Here is a 16,469-nt window from a genome sequence, read left to right as displayed (position 1 = left end):
GTGTTACATCCTCAGAGAATTCAATCAAGCTCATAAGGCATGAACTACCCTTGACAAAGCCATGCTGACTATCCCTAATTAGATGATATCTCTCCAAATGCTCATAAGTCCTGTCTCTCAGGATCTTCTCCCAACAGCTTTCCCATGACTGAAGTCAGACTGTTATCTCTACTCCCATTCTTGAACAAGGGAACAACATTTGCAACCCTCCAATCATCCGGTACTTCTCCCGTCCCTATTGATGATGCAAAGATCATCTTCATCGCAAGACGCTCAGCGATCAGTTTTGGGATGTTAACATCATTTGGTATATATTCTGTTCGGTATTATCTACTGGAGTTCTGAACTACATTTCCAAATTTGTTAAATATTGAAACATTTTTAATTCTGTCATATTGTAGGATACTTTGGAGCTGTTCCATGTCATTCAGGAACTTACAAAAGCAAGTAGATCTAAAACTACACAAGTCTTGGACTACAAGGCCCATTCATAGACTGAACTAATTTAATAAGATTCTGTATTTAATTTCATTTTTAAAAAATTTTTCCTTATTGTTATGTACATTGTAACACACTTTTTTCCCTTTTTGTCATTGCAGCCTCGTTTGATGGAGAGAAGCACACAGTGAAGCTTCCATCTGTAAATAGTGTCTCATTTGTATTACGATTTCTGGAAAAACTCTGTTACAGTCTGCATTGTGAGAACCTTTTCAGCAGCCAGCCTTTCAGCCCATATATAGGAAATGCACATAGTCCAACAGAATATGAAAGAGTAAAATCAGGTAAAGAGCATTCAATTTTAATTATTGTTCTAAAGGTAAATGCAATATTACGTACTGCAGGGTATGATGCAAAATTGCAAAATAATATGTCAGGAAATGGAATTAGATATACTAATAATAATGACCATTCTTAGGAGCAAAGTTTTATTTTATTTTCAACAGTGATTGGAAATGAAGATAATTGGATCTTAAGTTTTACTTCCATGACATGAGCTTAGTCATCTAGGAAGACAAGGCAATGCTTAAATAACTGTATTTATTTGTTTCATCTCATCTGTCTCATAACATTCATTTTGGGACATGGTATTAACAAGAATGTGATTTAAGTAATAAAAAAAAACACCAACAACTCTCAAATTAATAACATTTTTCAATCCAAAATAAAAAATTGGAGATGAACTTGGTTAATTTGTTACAAGATTTGGAGAACATGCCTTATGAGAATAGTTGGAGTGAACTTGGCCTTTTCTCCCTGGAGTGACGGAAGATTAGAGGAGATGAGAGCTGATAGAGGTGTGTAAGATGATGAGAGGCATTGATCATGTGAATAGCCAGAGGCTTTGTCCTAGGGCTGAAATTGCTAACGTGAGGGGAGATAATTTTAAAGTGCTTGGAAGTAGGTACAATGGTGATGTCAGGGGTAAGTTTTTCATGCAGAAAGTGGTGGGTTCATGGACTGCACTGCCAGTGAAGATGGTAGAAGTGGATACAATAGAGTCTTTTAAGAGACTCTTAAGATGGGTACATTGAACTTAGAAAAATAGAGGGCAATGCGGTAGAGAAATTCTAGGCAGTTTCTAGCATAATTACATTGCAAAACATTGTGGGCTGAAAGGCCTGTAATGTGCTGTAGAGTTTTGTGTTTTTAAATCTTTCCATTTCTAATGGCGCTGATTTTTGGGGAAAGGCTTCCTTAGTTTGGTCAAGTGACTCTTGTGTAATGATTGCAAGATCTGAACAAACAAACTTTGAGTCAATTTTGGACTGTTCTCAACAGCTGAAAGGTGCTATAGTGTACTATGGGTCAACCTTCTATAATCCGGCACCATTGGGACCTGAAGAGTGCCGGATTAGTGAAAATGCCGAATTACTGAAGGATCACATCAAGCAATAGCTAACCGTCTCATCATACCTTTAAAATAACAAAGGATTCAAAGGTTCATTTAATGTCAGAGAAATGTATACAATATACATCCTGAAATGCTTATTCTTCGCAACCATCTACGAAAACAGAGGAATGCCCTGAAGAATGAACGACAGTTAAATATTAGAACCCCTAAGTTCCCCCCAGCTCCCCTTCCTCCCGCACATAAGCGGCAGCGAGCAACAATCCCCCCCCTCCCCACCGGCAAAAAATAAAGTGCACCCACTACCAGCACTCAGGCGTGAGCAAAGCGATAGCAAAGACATAGACTTGCAGTTACCCCAAAGACTACATTGCACTGGCAGTTACCGAGGGAATCCTCGTGAGTTTCTTTTCCTCCGCTTAGTAATATGCTTAAATTCAGTGGGTCGCCACGTCTGATCTGAGTCGTAGGCAGAAGAGAATGGAGTGCTGGCTGGGCAATGCTGGAGGGCACTGTGCGACTGCCGGCAGGCAGGTGAGAAGGCGGACCAACCCAGCGCGCGCCAGCTCCCCCGCAGGAAAGCAAGCAGGAATTGCCTGCTTACAAGAGCGCGCCAACACGTGAACAGAACTAGCACAACTGAAACAATGCGCAGCAGACTGGTATGATTTGAAATCAGTGCGGATTATCGAAGGAACCATATCACAGGTAGTCGGATGAGTGAAAGTCGACCTGTAATATGTTATTGACGTATTAATAGTGTAACAATACTTCTAAAGTACTATGTTACTAGAACAAATGCTACCCATCAAACAAATCAAGTATTGTACACTATTCCTGAAACAGTTTTGTTTTTACTTGACCAACTGCATATTCGTTACATAATGAAGTTGCAGTTTGAATGTGGCTGGATAAATAGAGATCTGATTGCACAGATTATGAATAATGGAATTGTAGTATGTCTCCTTAAGTGTCATATTTTCTTTTCTGTGTGTGAACAAGATGCTGGTCACTATGTGAACCATAAATCATGGCATAATGGGAAAAATAAAGTCCTGGAGTTTGAGGACATGCATGAGCTATTGTCATTGGCACAGAAAAAAAGGATCTTGCAAACGCATGTGAAAAACTACTCTTCTTGAAGTTTGCTTTTAAAGAACTCTGAAGGCAATACCTCTAATACACCGTATCCATATATAACTGGATATGTACCTAATACTGTTTAGTCTGATCATAAGTGAATTGTCAATGTTAGAGAATTATTGGAACACAGTATATTCCTAGTACCTTAGCCACTCTTTAGCAAGGCCATTGATAAAGGTCCAGCATGATAGGCAAGTCATAATGTATGATCCAGAGTGAGCAAACCAATTGAATACAAGATTGGCTTAGTGGAAGGAAGCAGAAAATGTTAGTGTAAGGTTAAAATTGGTGGCTGTGACCAGTGGTATGCCATAGGATTGGTGTTGGGTCCCCTGTTGTTTGTTGTTTATATTAATAATTTGGATGAGAATATATTTGGCATGTTTAGTAACTTTGCAGGTGACACCAGAATTAGTCGTATAGGTGTCCCCCGCTTTTAGAACGTTCGCTTTACGAAACCTCACTGTTACGAAAGACCTACATTAGTTACCTGTTTTCACAAACAGAAGGTATTTTCACTGTTACGAAAAAAGGCAGCGCGTGCCCTGAGTAGCCGCTCTCCCCCGGATTTGGAACGGCATTCTTGCTGGCATTGCTTAAACACGTGCCTGTGAGCAGCCGTTAGCAAGATGAGTTCTAAGTTATCGGAAAAGCCTGAAGGAGCTCGTAAGGGTGTTACACTTAGCGTAAGACTAGACAATTAAGTGTTTTGATTGTGGTGAGCGAAGCAAGGACAAAGTGAGTTTGGCTTGTGGAAGTTGACGAAGATGATGTTGAAGAGGTTTTGGCATCCCATGACGAAGAACTGATGCAATTGGAAGAGGAAAGGATAACAATCAAAACCGAATGCAGTAGCGAACGGATCAAAAGTGAAGTCATCCAGGAACTGAATGTGAAGCAACTGCGTGAGATTTTCGCTGCAATAATTGCAGAAAAGTACGACTTTAATTTTGAAAGGGTATGTCGGTTTAGGGCATATTTGCAGGATGGTTTGAGTGCTTACAAAGAACTGTATGATAGAAAAATGCACGAGGCTAAGCAGTCAAGCAAGCCTTCCACATCAGCCACAGCAGACGACGAACCTCGACCTTCGACTATGAGGCAGGCAGACATAGAAGAAGATGACCTGCCTGCCCTGATGGAAACAGACGACGATAAGATGACACCCCAGTGTCCCACCACCCCAACCCCCGGGCCGCGGACAGATACCGATCCGCGAAGAATGCAGCAGTAGCCGGGACGCATCCAGCACATCTTTAAGAAAAAAAGCCAAAATAAACAAGCTAATTAATTAGGTGCCGCCCGGCACTTAAATGTCGGCCCAGATCAGAGCCGATTGCGTCTCCTCTGATCTGGGACGACATTTACGTGCCGGGTGGCACCTAATTAATTAGCTTGTTTGTTTTAACTTTTTTCTTAAAGATGTGCTGGGTGCATCTGGGCCACTGCTGTACCCCTGCATTCTCCGTGAATTGGTATCAGTTCGTTGCCCAGAGGGTGGGGGCCACTGCACCACACCAACCTCCGACGACTCAGCCTAACACACCATCATCAGTGTGCTCAGCGCTGTTCCAATTCCAGTAAGTGATACTACACTGTACATACATTATTTCTACTTTTTATCAGCTGTGTATTTTCACGTGTTATTTGGTATGATTTGGCAGCTTCATAGCTTAAAGGTTACTGGAGAGCGCTTGCGCCATGTTTCTGCCGAGAGCGCTTGCGTGAGATTTTCGCTACGGAGAACAGTGCAGCAATGATTGTGGAAAAGTATTTCTACTTTATATAGGCTGTGTATTCATCATATCATTCCTGCTTTTACTATATGTTACTGTTATTTTAGGTTTTATGTTATTTGGCATGATTTGGTAGGTTATTTTTGGGTCTGCGAATGCTCACAAAATTTTCCCATATAAATAAATGGTAATTGCTTCTTTGCTTTACGACATTCCGGCTTATGAACCATTTCATAGGAACGCTGTACCTTCGGATGGCGGGGGAAACCTGTATAGTGGACTGTGAAGAGGGCTACCTAAAATCTAGATCAGCTGGGAGACTGGGCCAAGGAATGTCAGATAAAATTAATTTCAGATTTGTGTGAGGTGTTACATATTGGTAAATTAAACCTGGGTAGGACTTGGTAAATGGTAGTGCTCTGGACCATGTTACACAACAGAGAAACTTAAGGAAACAGGCAAAGAGATCTCTAAAACTGGAGATATTGAAGACAAGCATGCCAAATATATTCTTCATCAGTCAAGGCACTGAGTACGGGAGTTGGGGCATCATGTCACATCTCTACAAGTTGTTGGTGAAAGCACACTTGGAGTATGTGTGCAGTTCTGGCCACCTAGGCATAGGAAGGATGTCATTAAACTGGAAAGGTACAGGAAAGATTTATCAGGGTGATACTGGAACTGTTGGGCTTTAGTATAGTAAAGCTTGAGCTTAGTAGGCTGAAGGGTGACCTTCAAGGGTGTATAAAATCATGAGGGGCAAGGTAAATGGTCACAGTATTTTTCCTAAAAAGAATATAAGTTTAGTTTAATATTCCACAGAAGTTTCAGTAACTCAGACACAGGGTTAATAATCCAGAATCCCAACTTCATATCCCACCGTGGCAACTGTGGAACTTAAAAAAATATTACTCTTAATGATGACTATGGAATTTCCAGATTCTTGCCCTTCAGGGTAGGAAATCTACAATCCCTGCCCAGTTTTGAATGTGTATGTTCGATGATAGACATCAATGTGATGGCCACTTAATTGCTCACTGAAACTGCCCAACAGGCCACTTGTTTGTATCTTTATTGCAGTGTTAAAACGGAGTGGAGGTAAAACCAAATAGATTGCCCATCTTCAATCTAGGTATCAAATTCAGAAGCAAAAGCTATAGGTCAGTAAGGTGCGTAATCTGCCTCACAATTATCTGAGGATTGATGTCAAAATTGAGAAAGATGAACCACAGACTTACCCAGTAACTATCTGACCTACAGTAGTTACAGCCACAGAATCATAACTTGTTCATAAAGTGCCGGATTCCCCCATCACAGTCTGGACCCGCTGGAATTGGCAGTATGGTGGTATACACGCAGAAGGGAGTTGCATGGGTCAAGCATGGGCAAAGAAAGCAACTGATTTCCCCCTTCTATCCTTAATAAATCAATGTTGAACAATACCTTGAAAGTAGCAAGGGTACAGTGTATATTCTACATGTAGGCTCAACCGCCATCACCAAGAGTTGCTTGGTAGCAGGGCTATTCTAAGGGAATTTAGGTTTACAATTTCTCTTTTAGTTTATACTCTCACTGTGCATTGCACCATTTCCCTCTAAGAGTTAACAGTCCTTCAGTATCAAGAGAATGAAATATGACAACTTACAAAATTTGCTGTAGTAGTAGACAGTAATGCTGCATATTTTGTGGAAGAATATGAGAGGATAATTGGTGGCTACCAGACTTTCTGAAGTTTAAAAACTAAAGCATTGTCACTCAGCCTTATTGTTTGAGGGAATCACATTTAACTTGGCTGGAGATTATTTGGCATTTAAGTAGATCCAATTCTCTCATATCATTTGTGTGAATATTTTGGAATATTCTTGTTGCTGTCAATCTAAATGAGTTTTTGAAAGAACACAGTATTTCCCCATCCTGTGAAACTGAAATATAAAACAGATCAGGAAACATGTTTGGAGATAAATGATTACTATTTTAACATTAAAATACTGCAAATGCAATGCATATTAGAAAAATGAGAAGTGGAGAAACGAATACAAGGGCAAGTGTGTGATAGAATGTAAGACAGGAGTCATTCAGACAAAATCATGATAGTATAAGGGGAGGGAAGGCATATTACCACTTAAGCAACCAAAGGTATTAGGAATGAGTCCAGGCGAATAGCATTGGGAATACTTTAAAACATTATTAGCCGCTGATGTCATTTAAAAAAAAAGAACTGGTAATTACATAACAATGTGGAAATTGCTTGCAAGTTTATTGATGCTTTATGAACACAACCTTGAGCATGATTTTTAATTTGACTACATTAGGATTGAATACAGAGAAAATCCACAAAGTACGTTTGTGAACTTCCAGTCATCAATTTCTAACACTTTCAATGGACCTCAATGGCTGGTACACAACAAGTTGGTTTAAATAGATTTTAACGAGACCTCCTTTCTTGCTTGTTAACTTTCTGTTAGCTTTGGTTTACTGTTTTCAATGAATTTTGATTTCTAAAACCTGAACTTAATTTGCTTTAAATTAAGGTTCTCAAAATAGCATCATGGACCAGGTGAACAGAAGGTCACTGAATATGATTAAAATCTTTTTGCATTTAACAACAATGTGATTTCTTTCCTACCCCTTCAAAGCTTAAATTTATTTTCCAATAACTTCAAGTATTTTCTGACACCCGCCTTTCTATTGTGAGACATTTAATGCCATGAGTATTGAATGCTAAAGTGTTTCCAAACAGTATGTTCCTTGTGATAACCCTTAAAGCAGAATCAGCAACACATAATTGTGAATATCCCTGTTGAAAGGAAGCAATTGCAAATTGAAGATGATGCAGATGCAAGACATTAAATTAAAGGTTAATTTAAATATGTCTTCCTGATAGTGGTTTTGTCACACTCTTGTTCTCCTGACCTGGAATAACTAATAATTCAGAGCCATCCATTCTGCTTGATGTGATCCTGATCGCAGTTTATGTACCACCAAAGGCAGATGTTAAGCAAGCACTTGATGTATTGAGTGTGGCAATTAGCAAGCAAGAAACAGCCTACTCCAATGCCTGACAAATCATTGCTGGGAACTTGAATCATGTTTGCTTGAAGAAATCTCTCTGCCCAATTATCGTTATCACCTGCAGCACCAGGGGTCCCAACAAACTCGACCACTGTTTCACCATGATAGGAATGCCTGCTGATCATTCCCTAGACTGCATTTTGGGAAATTTGATCATCTGGTTGTCCTCTTCCTACCTGCATACAGGCAGAGAATAAATAGCAAGGCTCCGGAGGTAAGGATAACTATGAGGTGGGTGCAGGAGGCAGAGCAGCAGCTGCAGGATTGCTTTGATTTGGTGGACTAGGCTGTATTCAAAGTCCCAACAGAGGATCTGAACAAATACATCATGGTTGACACAGACTTTATAAAATTACTCGAGGATGAGTATGGTCCCACACAATCATCCAAACTCTTCCACAACTAAAACCCCTGGGTGAACTAAGGGATTGAGAATCTGCTGAGGGCCAGATCAATGGCGTGCAGGTTTGGCGAGCAAGTAAAATGCAAGTGTCCAGGTATGACCTCTGGAAAGCCAAGTCACATGCAAAGTGGCAATTCTGAACCAAGTTTGAATCACAGAAGGATGCTCAACAGCTATGGTAGGGCTTGAATGCTATCACCTTTTACAAATTAAAACCAAGCGACATATGTGACAAAAAGATCTTGCTCTCAGATGAGCTCAATCAATGCCTGTTATGCTTGCTTTGACTGACAAAACATGGCACCTTCACGAGCTCCCACTGCCCCTGACGACCCTGTGATTTCAGTCCCTTGAAGCTGACGTGAGAGCATCTTTCAGGTAGTGAACCCGCCAAAAGCATCTAGCCCAGATGGTATACCTGGCTGAGCAATGAAGACCTGTACGGATCAACTAGCTGGAGTGTTTACTGATAACCTTTAACCTCTTGCTTCAGCAGTCTGAAGTCCCTACCTGCTTTAAGCAGGTTTCAATCATACCAGTGCCCAAAAAGAACATTGTAACCTGTCTCATTCACAATCATTCATCAGCACTTCCATCCACTTTGATGAAGTGCTTTGAGAGGTTGGTGATAAAAATACATCAACTCCTGCCCGAGGAGCAACTTGTATCCGCTTCAATTTACCTAGCATCACAATAGGTCAGCAGCAATAGCTCTTCACTCAACCTAGGGCATCTGGACAGTGAAGATGCATTCATCAGGATGTTTTTCATAGATTACAGCTTTGAATTCTACTCGACTACCCTTTCGAAATGAATTATTAAGCTCCAAGACCTATGCTTCAATGCCTTCTGGATCCTTGACTTCTTCATTTGCAGACCCCAGTTCGTTCGGATTGGCAACAATATTCCCTCCACAATTTCCATCAGTACAGGTGCACCCCAAGACTATGTGCTTAACCCCTACTCTATTCTCTTTATACCTATGTCTGTGAGGATAAATACAGCTCAAATGCTGTATTTAAGTTTGCTGATGACACCACTGATGCTGCCCAAATCAAAGGTGGTGTCAAATCAGCATATAGGAGAGAGATTGAAAATCTGGCAGAAGGCCACAACAACCTCACTCGATGCCAGCAAAACCAAAGAGCTGATTATTGACTACAGGAGGAGGAAACTAAGGGTCTATGAAACAGTCCTCATCAGGGGATCAGAGGTGGAGAGTGTCAGTAAATATAAACTCCTTGGCGTTATCATTTCAGAAGATCTGTCCAGGACATAAGGGCTGTTACAAAGAAGGCACAGCACAGCACCTCTACTTTCTTAGAATTTTGCGAAGATTTGTCATATCATCTAAAACTTTAACAAACTTCTATAGATGCATGGTGGAGAGTATACTGACTGCATCATGGTCTGGTATGGAAATATGAATGCCTTTGATTGGAAAATCCTGCAAAAATAGTAGATTCAGTTCATCATAGGTAAAGCCCTACCCATCGTTGAGCACATCTATGATGTGTGCTATCATAGGAAAGCAGTATCCATCAAGGACTTTCTTTATCCATGCCATGCTCTCTTCTCGCTGTTGCCATCAGGAAGAAAGTACAGGAACCTCAGGACCCACACTGCCCCTCAACCGTCAAGCTACTGAATCAGAGTGGATGACTTCATTCACCACAGTATGAACTGATTCCACAATATAGGGGCTCAATTTGAAGGATCTTACAACTCTTGTTCTCAATATTTATTACTTATTATTTTGTTTTTTTTCCCTTTGTTGTTATTTACATACGAGGGGTGATTAATAAGTTCGTGGCCTAGGGTAGAAGGAGACAATTTTAGAAAACCTAGGCACATTTATTTTTCTTACATTGTAGAACTGGTCCACAGCAGGGGCGATTAAGTTCGTGGCCTAAGGTAGAAGGAGATGAGTTATTAACTTCAAACTTTCTGCATTATCACTTAAAGAGACAAACTGCATGTGCATGTAATGAGAGCTGTTATAACCCTACCTTGGGTCATGAACTTATCAGTCACCTGTGCTGTGGACCACCTGGAGTCCAAGACGCTGTTGTTACGTGCACATGTAGTTCAAATCTTTGAGTGATAATGCAGAAAGTTTGAAATTAGTAACTCAACTCCTTCTACCTTAGGTCACAAACTTATCAATCACCCCTGCCGTGGACCACTTCTACAAAGAAGGGATCCGTATGCTCCACAACCGCTGGACTAAGTGTGTACATGTAGGAGGGGACTATGTTGAAAAATAAATGTGCTAGGTTTTCTAAAATTGATTCCTTCTACCTTAGGCCATGAACTTATCAATCACCCCTCGTAATTTGTTGTCTTTTGCTCATGGTCTTCATTGTGTGCAGTTTTTCATTGATTCTTTTGTACAGTCGGCCCTCCTTATACGCGAGTTCCGCATGCACGAATTCAACCAACCGCGAATCGGGAAAACCCGGAAGTTCTCTCTCCAGCACTCGTTCGAGCATTGTTCGCTTCGTGTCTCATTCGTTTGCTACTTTGTTTCTGTGGAAAAAATGGCTCCTAAAAAACAATTACGTGGTCAAAGCAATTCCTCAAAGGCTAAGAGGGAACATAAAGTGCTATCTCTCGCCGAGAAATTAGAAATATTAGATTTTTTGAAAAGTCGCATTCCAAAGTGGGCCGTAAGAACGAATTGAGCATTCTCACAATAATGCAGAAAGAAGCTGAAATTCGTGGAAGTGTTGGTGCTAGGGATAGCTGGCTGGCTGGCTGGCTATGTAAAGTGTTACAGCCTCAAGAACTTAAAGATTACAGGAGAATCAGGATCAGCTGATGCCAAGGCAGCATCAGCATTCCCAGAAGAGCTAAGATGGTTGTGCCTGTACTGAACATGTGCAGACTTTTTTTTCTTGTTATTATTCCCTAAACAATACAGTATAACAACTATTTACTTAGCATTTACATTGTATTAGATATTATATATCAATGGAACAGAAACACCGCGGGCGGCGGGTCCTGTGCTGCCCTGGGTCCTAAAGTTCACCCGCACTGTGACAGGTTAAATAAGGGACTTGAGTATCTGCGTTTTTTGGTATTCGCGGGGGTGTCTCAGAAACAATCCCTCGTGGATAAGGAGGGCCAACTGTATTTCTTTGTATTTGCTGTGAATACCTGCAAGAAAATGAATCTCGGTATTATGTGGTGATGTTACATATACTTAGATAATAAATTTACTTCGGACTTTGTTAAGCCTGAACATTGCACTGTATGTATGTGATTCAGTAGAACATTTACACTAAAGATTATTGAGGTATTTCACAAAATAAAGTTCTGTTTTTACTGTCTGTATATGGTAAATGTCTTAAAGAGTCTGGATTTTTTTCTAGCGTCATTTGTCATAAGCTCCCAATTCACGTTACAAGTAATTAGATTTATGAGATTAATATATATGATTTACTGGTAAATAGTCAAAGATTTGGAACATAAGTTATATCAACATACCTCGTTGATGGTTCTCATGCACAGGGAAATTGGTATTTTTAATGGTGTTGCTCTTAATGAAAAATATGCAGTTGCATTCACTCATTCCACCAATGCAGAGGTTTCACTATGATGTGGCTTAACTTGTTGTTTATCCTGCAACCAAAATTAGCTCTGCCATAAACTAGGAAAACTTATAATATGCTAGATTTGAGAGTTGGCAAACCAAGAAGAACCCATATTTTTCCAGCTTGTGTCAAAAGCACTTAGGATCTGCAGGTGCATTTTAAACACCAATTTCAATAATTAAGTAGTAGGACTGAGTCACAGATGTTGACTTGTAATTTCGTGCATGTTTACATTTTAGTATGTAAATTTCCTTGCATAGATACGTAAATCACTATTGTTGTGACAATGCAGTCACAAGCCTAGCTGCAGTTCAAAGACGTATCAGTTAGGAGGTTAATTGGCTGTTGTAAAATGTCCGGTTATTAAGCTACTGTTAAATACGTGGGCTGCTGGGCATTGTAGCTCAGTGGCTCAGAAGAGCCTGTTCTGCACTGTATCTCTAAGTAAGTAAAATAATTCTTTGCCCTTTCAAGTCAAGTCACTTTTTATTGTCATTTTGACCATAACTGCTGGAACAGTACACAGTAAAAACGAGACAATGTTTTTCAGGATCATGATGCTACATGAACAATACAAAAACTACACTGAACTACCTAAAACAACACAAAACTACACTAGACTACAGACCTACCCAGGACTGCAGAAAGTGCACAAAACAGTGCAGGTATTACAATAAATAATAAACAAGACAATAGGCACAGTAGAGGGCAGTATGTTGGTGTCAGTCCAGGCTCTGGATATTGAGAAGTCTGATGGCTTGGGGGAAGAAACTGTTACATAGTCTGATCGTGAGAGCCCGAATGCTTCAGTACCTTTTGCCAGATTGCAGGAAGGAGAAGAGTTTATATGAGGGGTGCGTGGTATCCTTCATAATGCTGTTTGCTTTACTGATGCAGCGTGTGGTGTAAATGTCTGTAATGGTGAGAAGAGAGACCCCGATGATCTTCTCAGCTGACCTCACTATCCACTGCAGGGTCTTGCGATCCGAGATGGTGCAATTTCCGAACCTGGCAGTGATGCAGCTGCTCAGGATGCTCTCAATACAACCTCTGTAGAATGTGGTGAGAATGGGGGGTGGGAAATGGACTTTTCTCAGCCTTCGCAGAAAGTAGAGATGCTGCTCTGCTTTCTTTGCTATGGAACTGGTGTTGAGGGACCAGGTGAGATTCTCCGTCAGGGGAACACCGAGAAATTTGGTGCTCTTAACAATCTCTACGGAGGAGTCGTCAATGTTCAGCGGAGAGTGGTCGCTCCGTGTCCTCCTGACGTCAACAACCATCTCTTTGGTTTTGTTCACATTCAGAAATGGGTTGTTGGCTCTGCACCAGTCTGTTAGCCACTGCACCTCCTCTCTGTATGCTGACTCATCATTCTTGCTGATGAGACCCACCACGGTTGTGTCATCGGCGAACTTGATGATGTGGTTCGAACTGTGTGTTGCAGCGCAGTCGTGGGTCAGTAGAGTGAACAGCAGTGGACTGAGCACACAGCCCTGGGGGGCCCTTGTGCTCAGTATGATGGTGCTGGAGATGCTGCTTCCAGTCTGGACTGACTGAAGTCTCCCAGTCAGGAAGTCTTGGATCCAGTTGCAGAGGGAGGTGTTCAGGCCCAGTAGACTCAGCGTTCCAGTCAGTTTCTGAGGAATGATTGTGTTGAATGCTGAGCTGAAGTCTATGAACAGCATTCGAACATATATGTCTTTTTTGTCCAGGTGGATTAGGGCCAGGTGGAGGGTGAGGGTGATGGCAATGGCATCGTCTGTTGAACGGTTGGGACGGTACAGGAACTGCAGGTGGTCCAGTGAGGGGGGCAGCAGGGTCTTGATGTGCCTCATGCCGAGCCTCTCGAAACACTTCATGATGATGGATGTGAGTGCGACGGGATGGTAGTCGTTGAGGCAGGACACTGAAGATTTCTTCGGCATGGGGACGATGATGGCGGCCTTGAAGCATGTAGGAACGATGGTGCTGCTCAGGGAGATGTTGAAGATGTCAGCTGGTCTGCACATCCTCTAAACACTCTGCCAGGAATATTGTCTGGTCCAGCAGCCTTCCATGGGTTGACCCTGCACAGGGTTCTCCTCACGTTGGCCACGGTAAGACACAGCACCTGGTCATTTGGAGGAGGGGTGGTCTTCCTCACCGCCACGTCATTTTCCGCCTCAACACGAGCGTAGAAGTTATCCAATGCATCTGGGAGGGAGGCATCACCAGCACAGGCAGGTGGTGTTGTCTTGTAGTTGGTGATGTCCTGAATGACCTTCCACATCCGCCGCGTGTCGCCGCTGTCCTGGAAGTGGCTGTGGATTCGCTGGGCGTGTGCATGCTTTGCCCCTGTAATGTCCCAGAACAGTTTGGCCCTCACTGTTGTTAGGGCTGCCTTGTCAGCCCCTCTGAAGACGGAGTCACGGGTCCTCAGCAGCGCATGCACCTATGCGGTCATCCATGGCTTCTGGTTAGTGTGTGTAGTGCTTTGTTGCTCTGGAGCTCCTTGTCCATCAGCCCCTCAAAGCATATAAATGTATTACAGCACCTCAGACACTCAAAACATCTCAAACAAATGCAGCATTCATGTCATTAAAGCACCCTCAAACTATCCATAAACTCAAGTTCACCAATTACTTTTTATTCAGTGAATCAGACTTTTACGGGTCCACCCCTCATCAGAGCCATAAAATTACAATAAGTTGAGAGAACAATAGACCACAACGTAGTTCCAGCCAGTACACCTACATGGGACATCAAATGAATGGAGTATTGCAGACCTGTAGGCACAAAACCTCAAATCCAACTCTAACCATATCTCATCCATAAAAGCCATGAAATCATAGGGAACCTATGAACATCTGAAATTATTATAAATACATAACCTCTTAAAGCAGAAATTGTCGCAGCTCCATGGATCTATAAACTATACCAAATTAGTATGTAATCTGAGGCTGTTAAAAGCACCTCAACCAATTTAAGAATCCAAGTACCAAAAACACCCTCAAACTGTGATTCTGCCTCATATTACAGGTTTCCCCCACCATCCGAAGGTAGGTGAAAGGGTTCGTAAGCCAGAATGTCGTAAAGCGAAGAAGCAATTACCATTTATTTATATGGGAAAATTTTGTGAGCATTCACAGACCCCAAAAATAACCTACCAAATCATGCCAAATAACACATAAAACCTAAAATAACAGTAACATATAGTAAAAGCAGGAATGATATAATAAATACACAGCCTAATATAAAGTAGAAATACTTTTCTACAACCATTGCCTGCACTGTTCGCTGTAGCGAAAATCTTACACAAGCGCTCTCGGCAGAAACATGGCGCAAGCGCTCTCCAGTAACCTTTAAGCTATGAAGCTGCCAAGTCATAAGAAATAACACGTAAAAATACACAGCCGATATAAAGTAGAAATATTGTATGTACAGTGTAGTATCACTTATGGGAATCGGGAAGACAACGCCGAGCACACTGATGATGGTGTGTTAGGCTGAGTCGTCGCAGGTTGGGGTGGTGCAGTGGCCCCCACCCTCCAGGCCGCCGACCGATACATTGCCGCGAAGAATGCAGTGGTACAGAGGTAGCCGGGAGGCACACAGCACATCTTTAAGAAAAAAGCCGAAATAAACATGCTAATTAATTAGGTGTCGCCTGGCACGTAACTGTCGGCCCAGATCAGAGGTGATTGCCAACTGCGTCGCCTCTGATCTGGGCCGACGTTTACATGCCAGGCGGCGCCTAATTAATTAGCATGTTTATTTCGGCTTTTTTCTTAAAGATGTGCTGGGTGCCGCCCGGCTACCGCTGCATTCTCCACGAATCGGTATCTGTCCGCGGCCTGGAGGTTGGAGTGGCGGGACACTGGGGTGTCATCTCATCATCCTCTGTTTCCATTAGGGCAGGCAGCTCATCTTCTCCTATGTCTGCCTGCCTTGATGTTGAGGTTTGTTATCTGATGTGGAAGGCTTGCTTGACTGCTTAGCCTCACGCATTTTTCTATCATACAGTTCTTTGTAAGCACTCAAACCAGCTTGCAAATATGCCCTAAACCGACGTACCCTTTCAAAATTAAAGTCGTACTTTATCATTGCAGCGAAAATCTCACGCACTTGCTTCACGTTCAGTTTGCTACTGCATTCGGTTTCGATTGTTATCCTTTCCTCTTCCAATTGCATGAGCTCTTCATCTATCAGATCTTGGTCATGGGATGCCAAAACCTCTTCAGCATCATCTACGTCAACTTCCACAAGCCAAACTCACTTTGTCCTTACTTCATTCACCACGTTTGAAATGCTTAATTATGTCTAGTTTTGTGCTAAGTGTAACACCCTTACGAGCTCTTTTAGGCTTTTCCGATACCTTAGAACTCATCTTGCAAACGGCTGCTCACAGACACGTGTTTAAGCAATGCCGGCTAGAATGCTGTTCCGAATCCAGGGAAGAGTGGCTGCTCGGGGCGTGCGGCGCGCTGGTTTTTTCCCGCACACTGCCTTTTTTCATAACAATGAAAACACCTTCTGTTAGTGAAAACAGGTAACTAATGTAGGTCTTTCGTAACAGTGAGGTTTCGTAAAGCAAACGTTTGAAAAGCGGGGGACACCTGTAATACTGCATCTTGCAGCCTAAGTAAATAAACAACAGCAGGATTATTATAAAACATCATCCATACCAGCAG

General features: G+C 42.0%; 1 protein-coding gene across 4 annotated transcripts in view; it reads left to right on the top strand.

Annotated features, from left to right (window-relative positions):
- scml2 (Scm polycomb group protein like 2) overlaps positions 1–16,469 on the top strand; it is a 141,706-nt gene that overhangs the window by 89,703 nt on the left and 35,534 nt on the right. For all 4 annotated transcript variants that reach the window (XM_063051066.1, XM_063051065.1, XM_063051067.1 and 1 more), the window contains one exon: positions 600–782. In XM_063051066.1, the coding sequence (XP_062907136.1) occupies positions 600–782 (183 nt within the window). The remainder of the gene's footprint in view (positions 1–599; positions 783–16,469) is intronic.

The sequence above is a fragment of the Mobula hypostoma genome, chromosome 6 (genome assembly GCF_963921235.1).
Source record: "Mobula hypostoma chromosome 6, sMobHyp1.1, whole genome shotgun sequence".
In the NCBI taxonomy this organism is placed as follows: domain Eukaryota; kingdom Metazoa; phylum Chordata; class Chondrichthyes; order Myliobatiformes; family Myliobatidae; genus Mobula; species Mobula hypostoma.
This window is presented reverse-complemented; position numbering and strand designations above follow the sequence as displayed.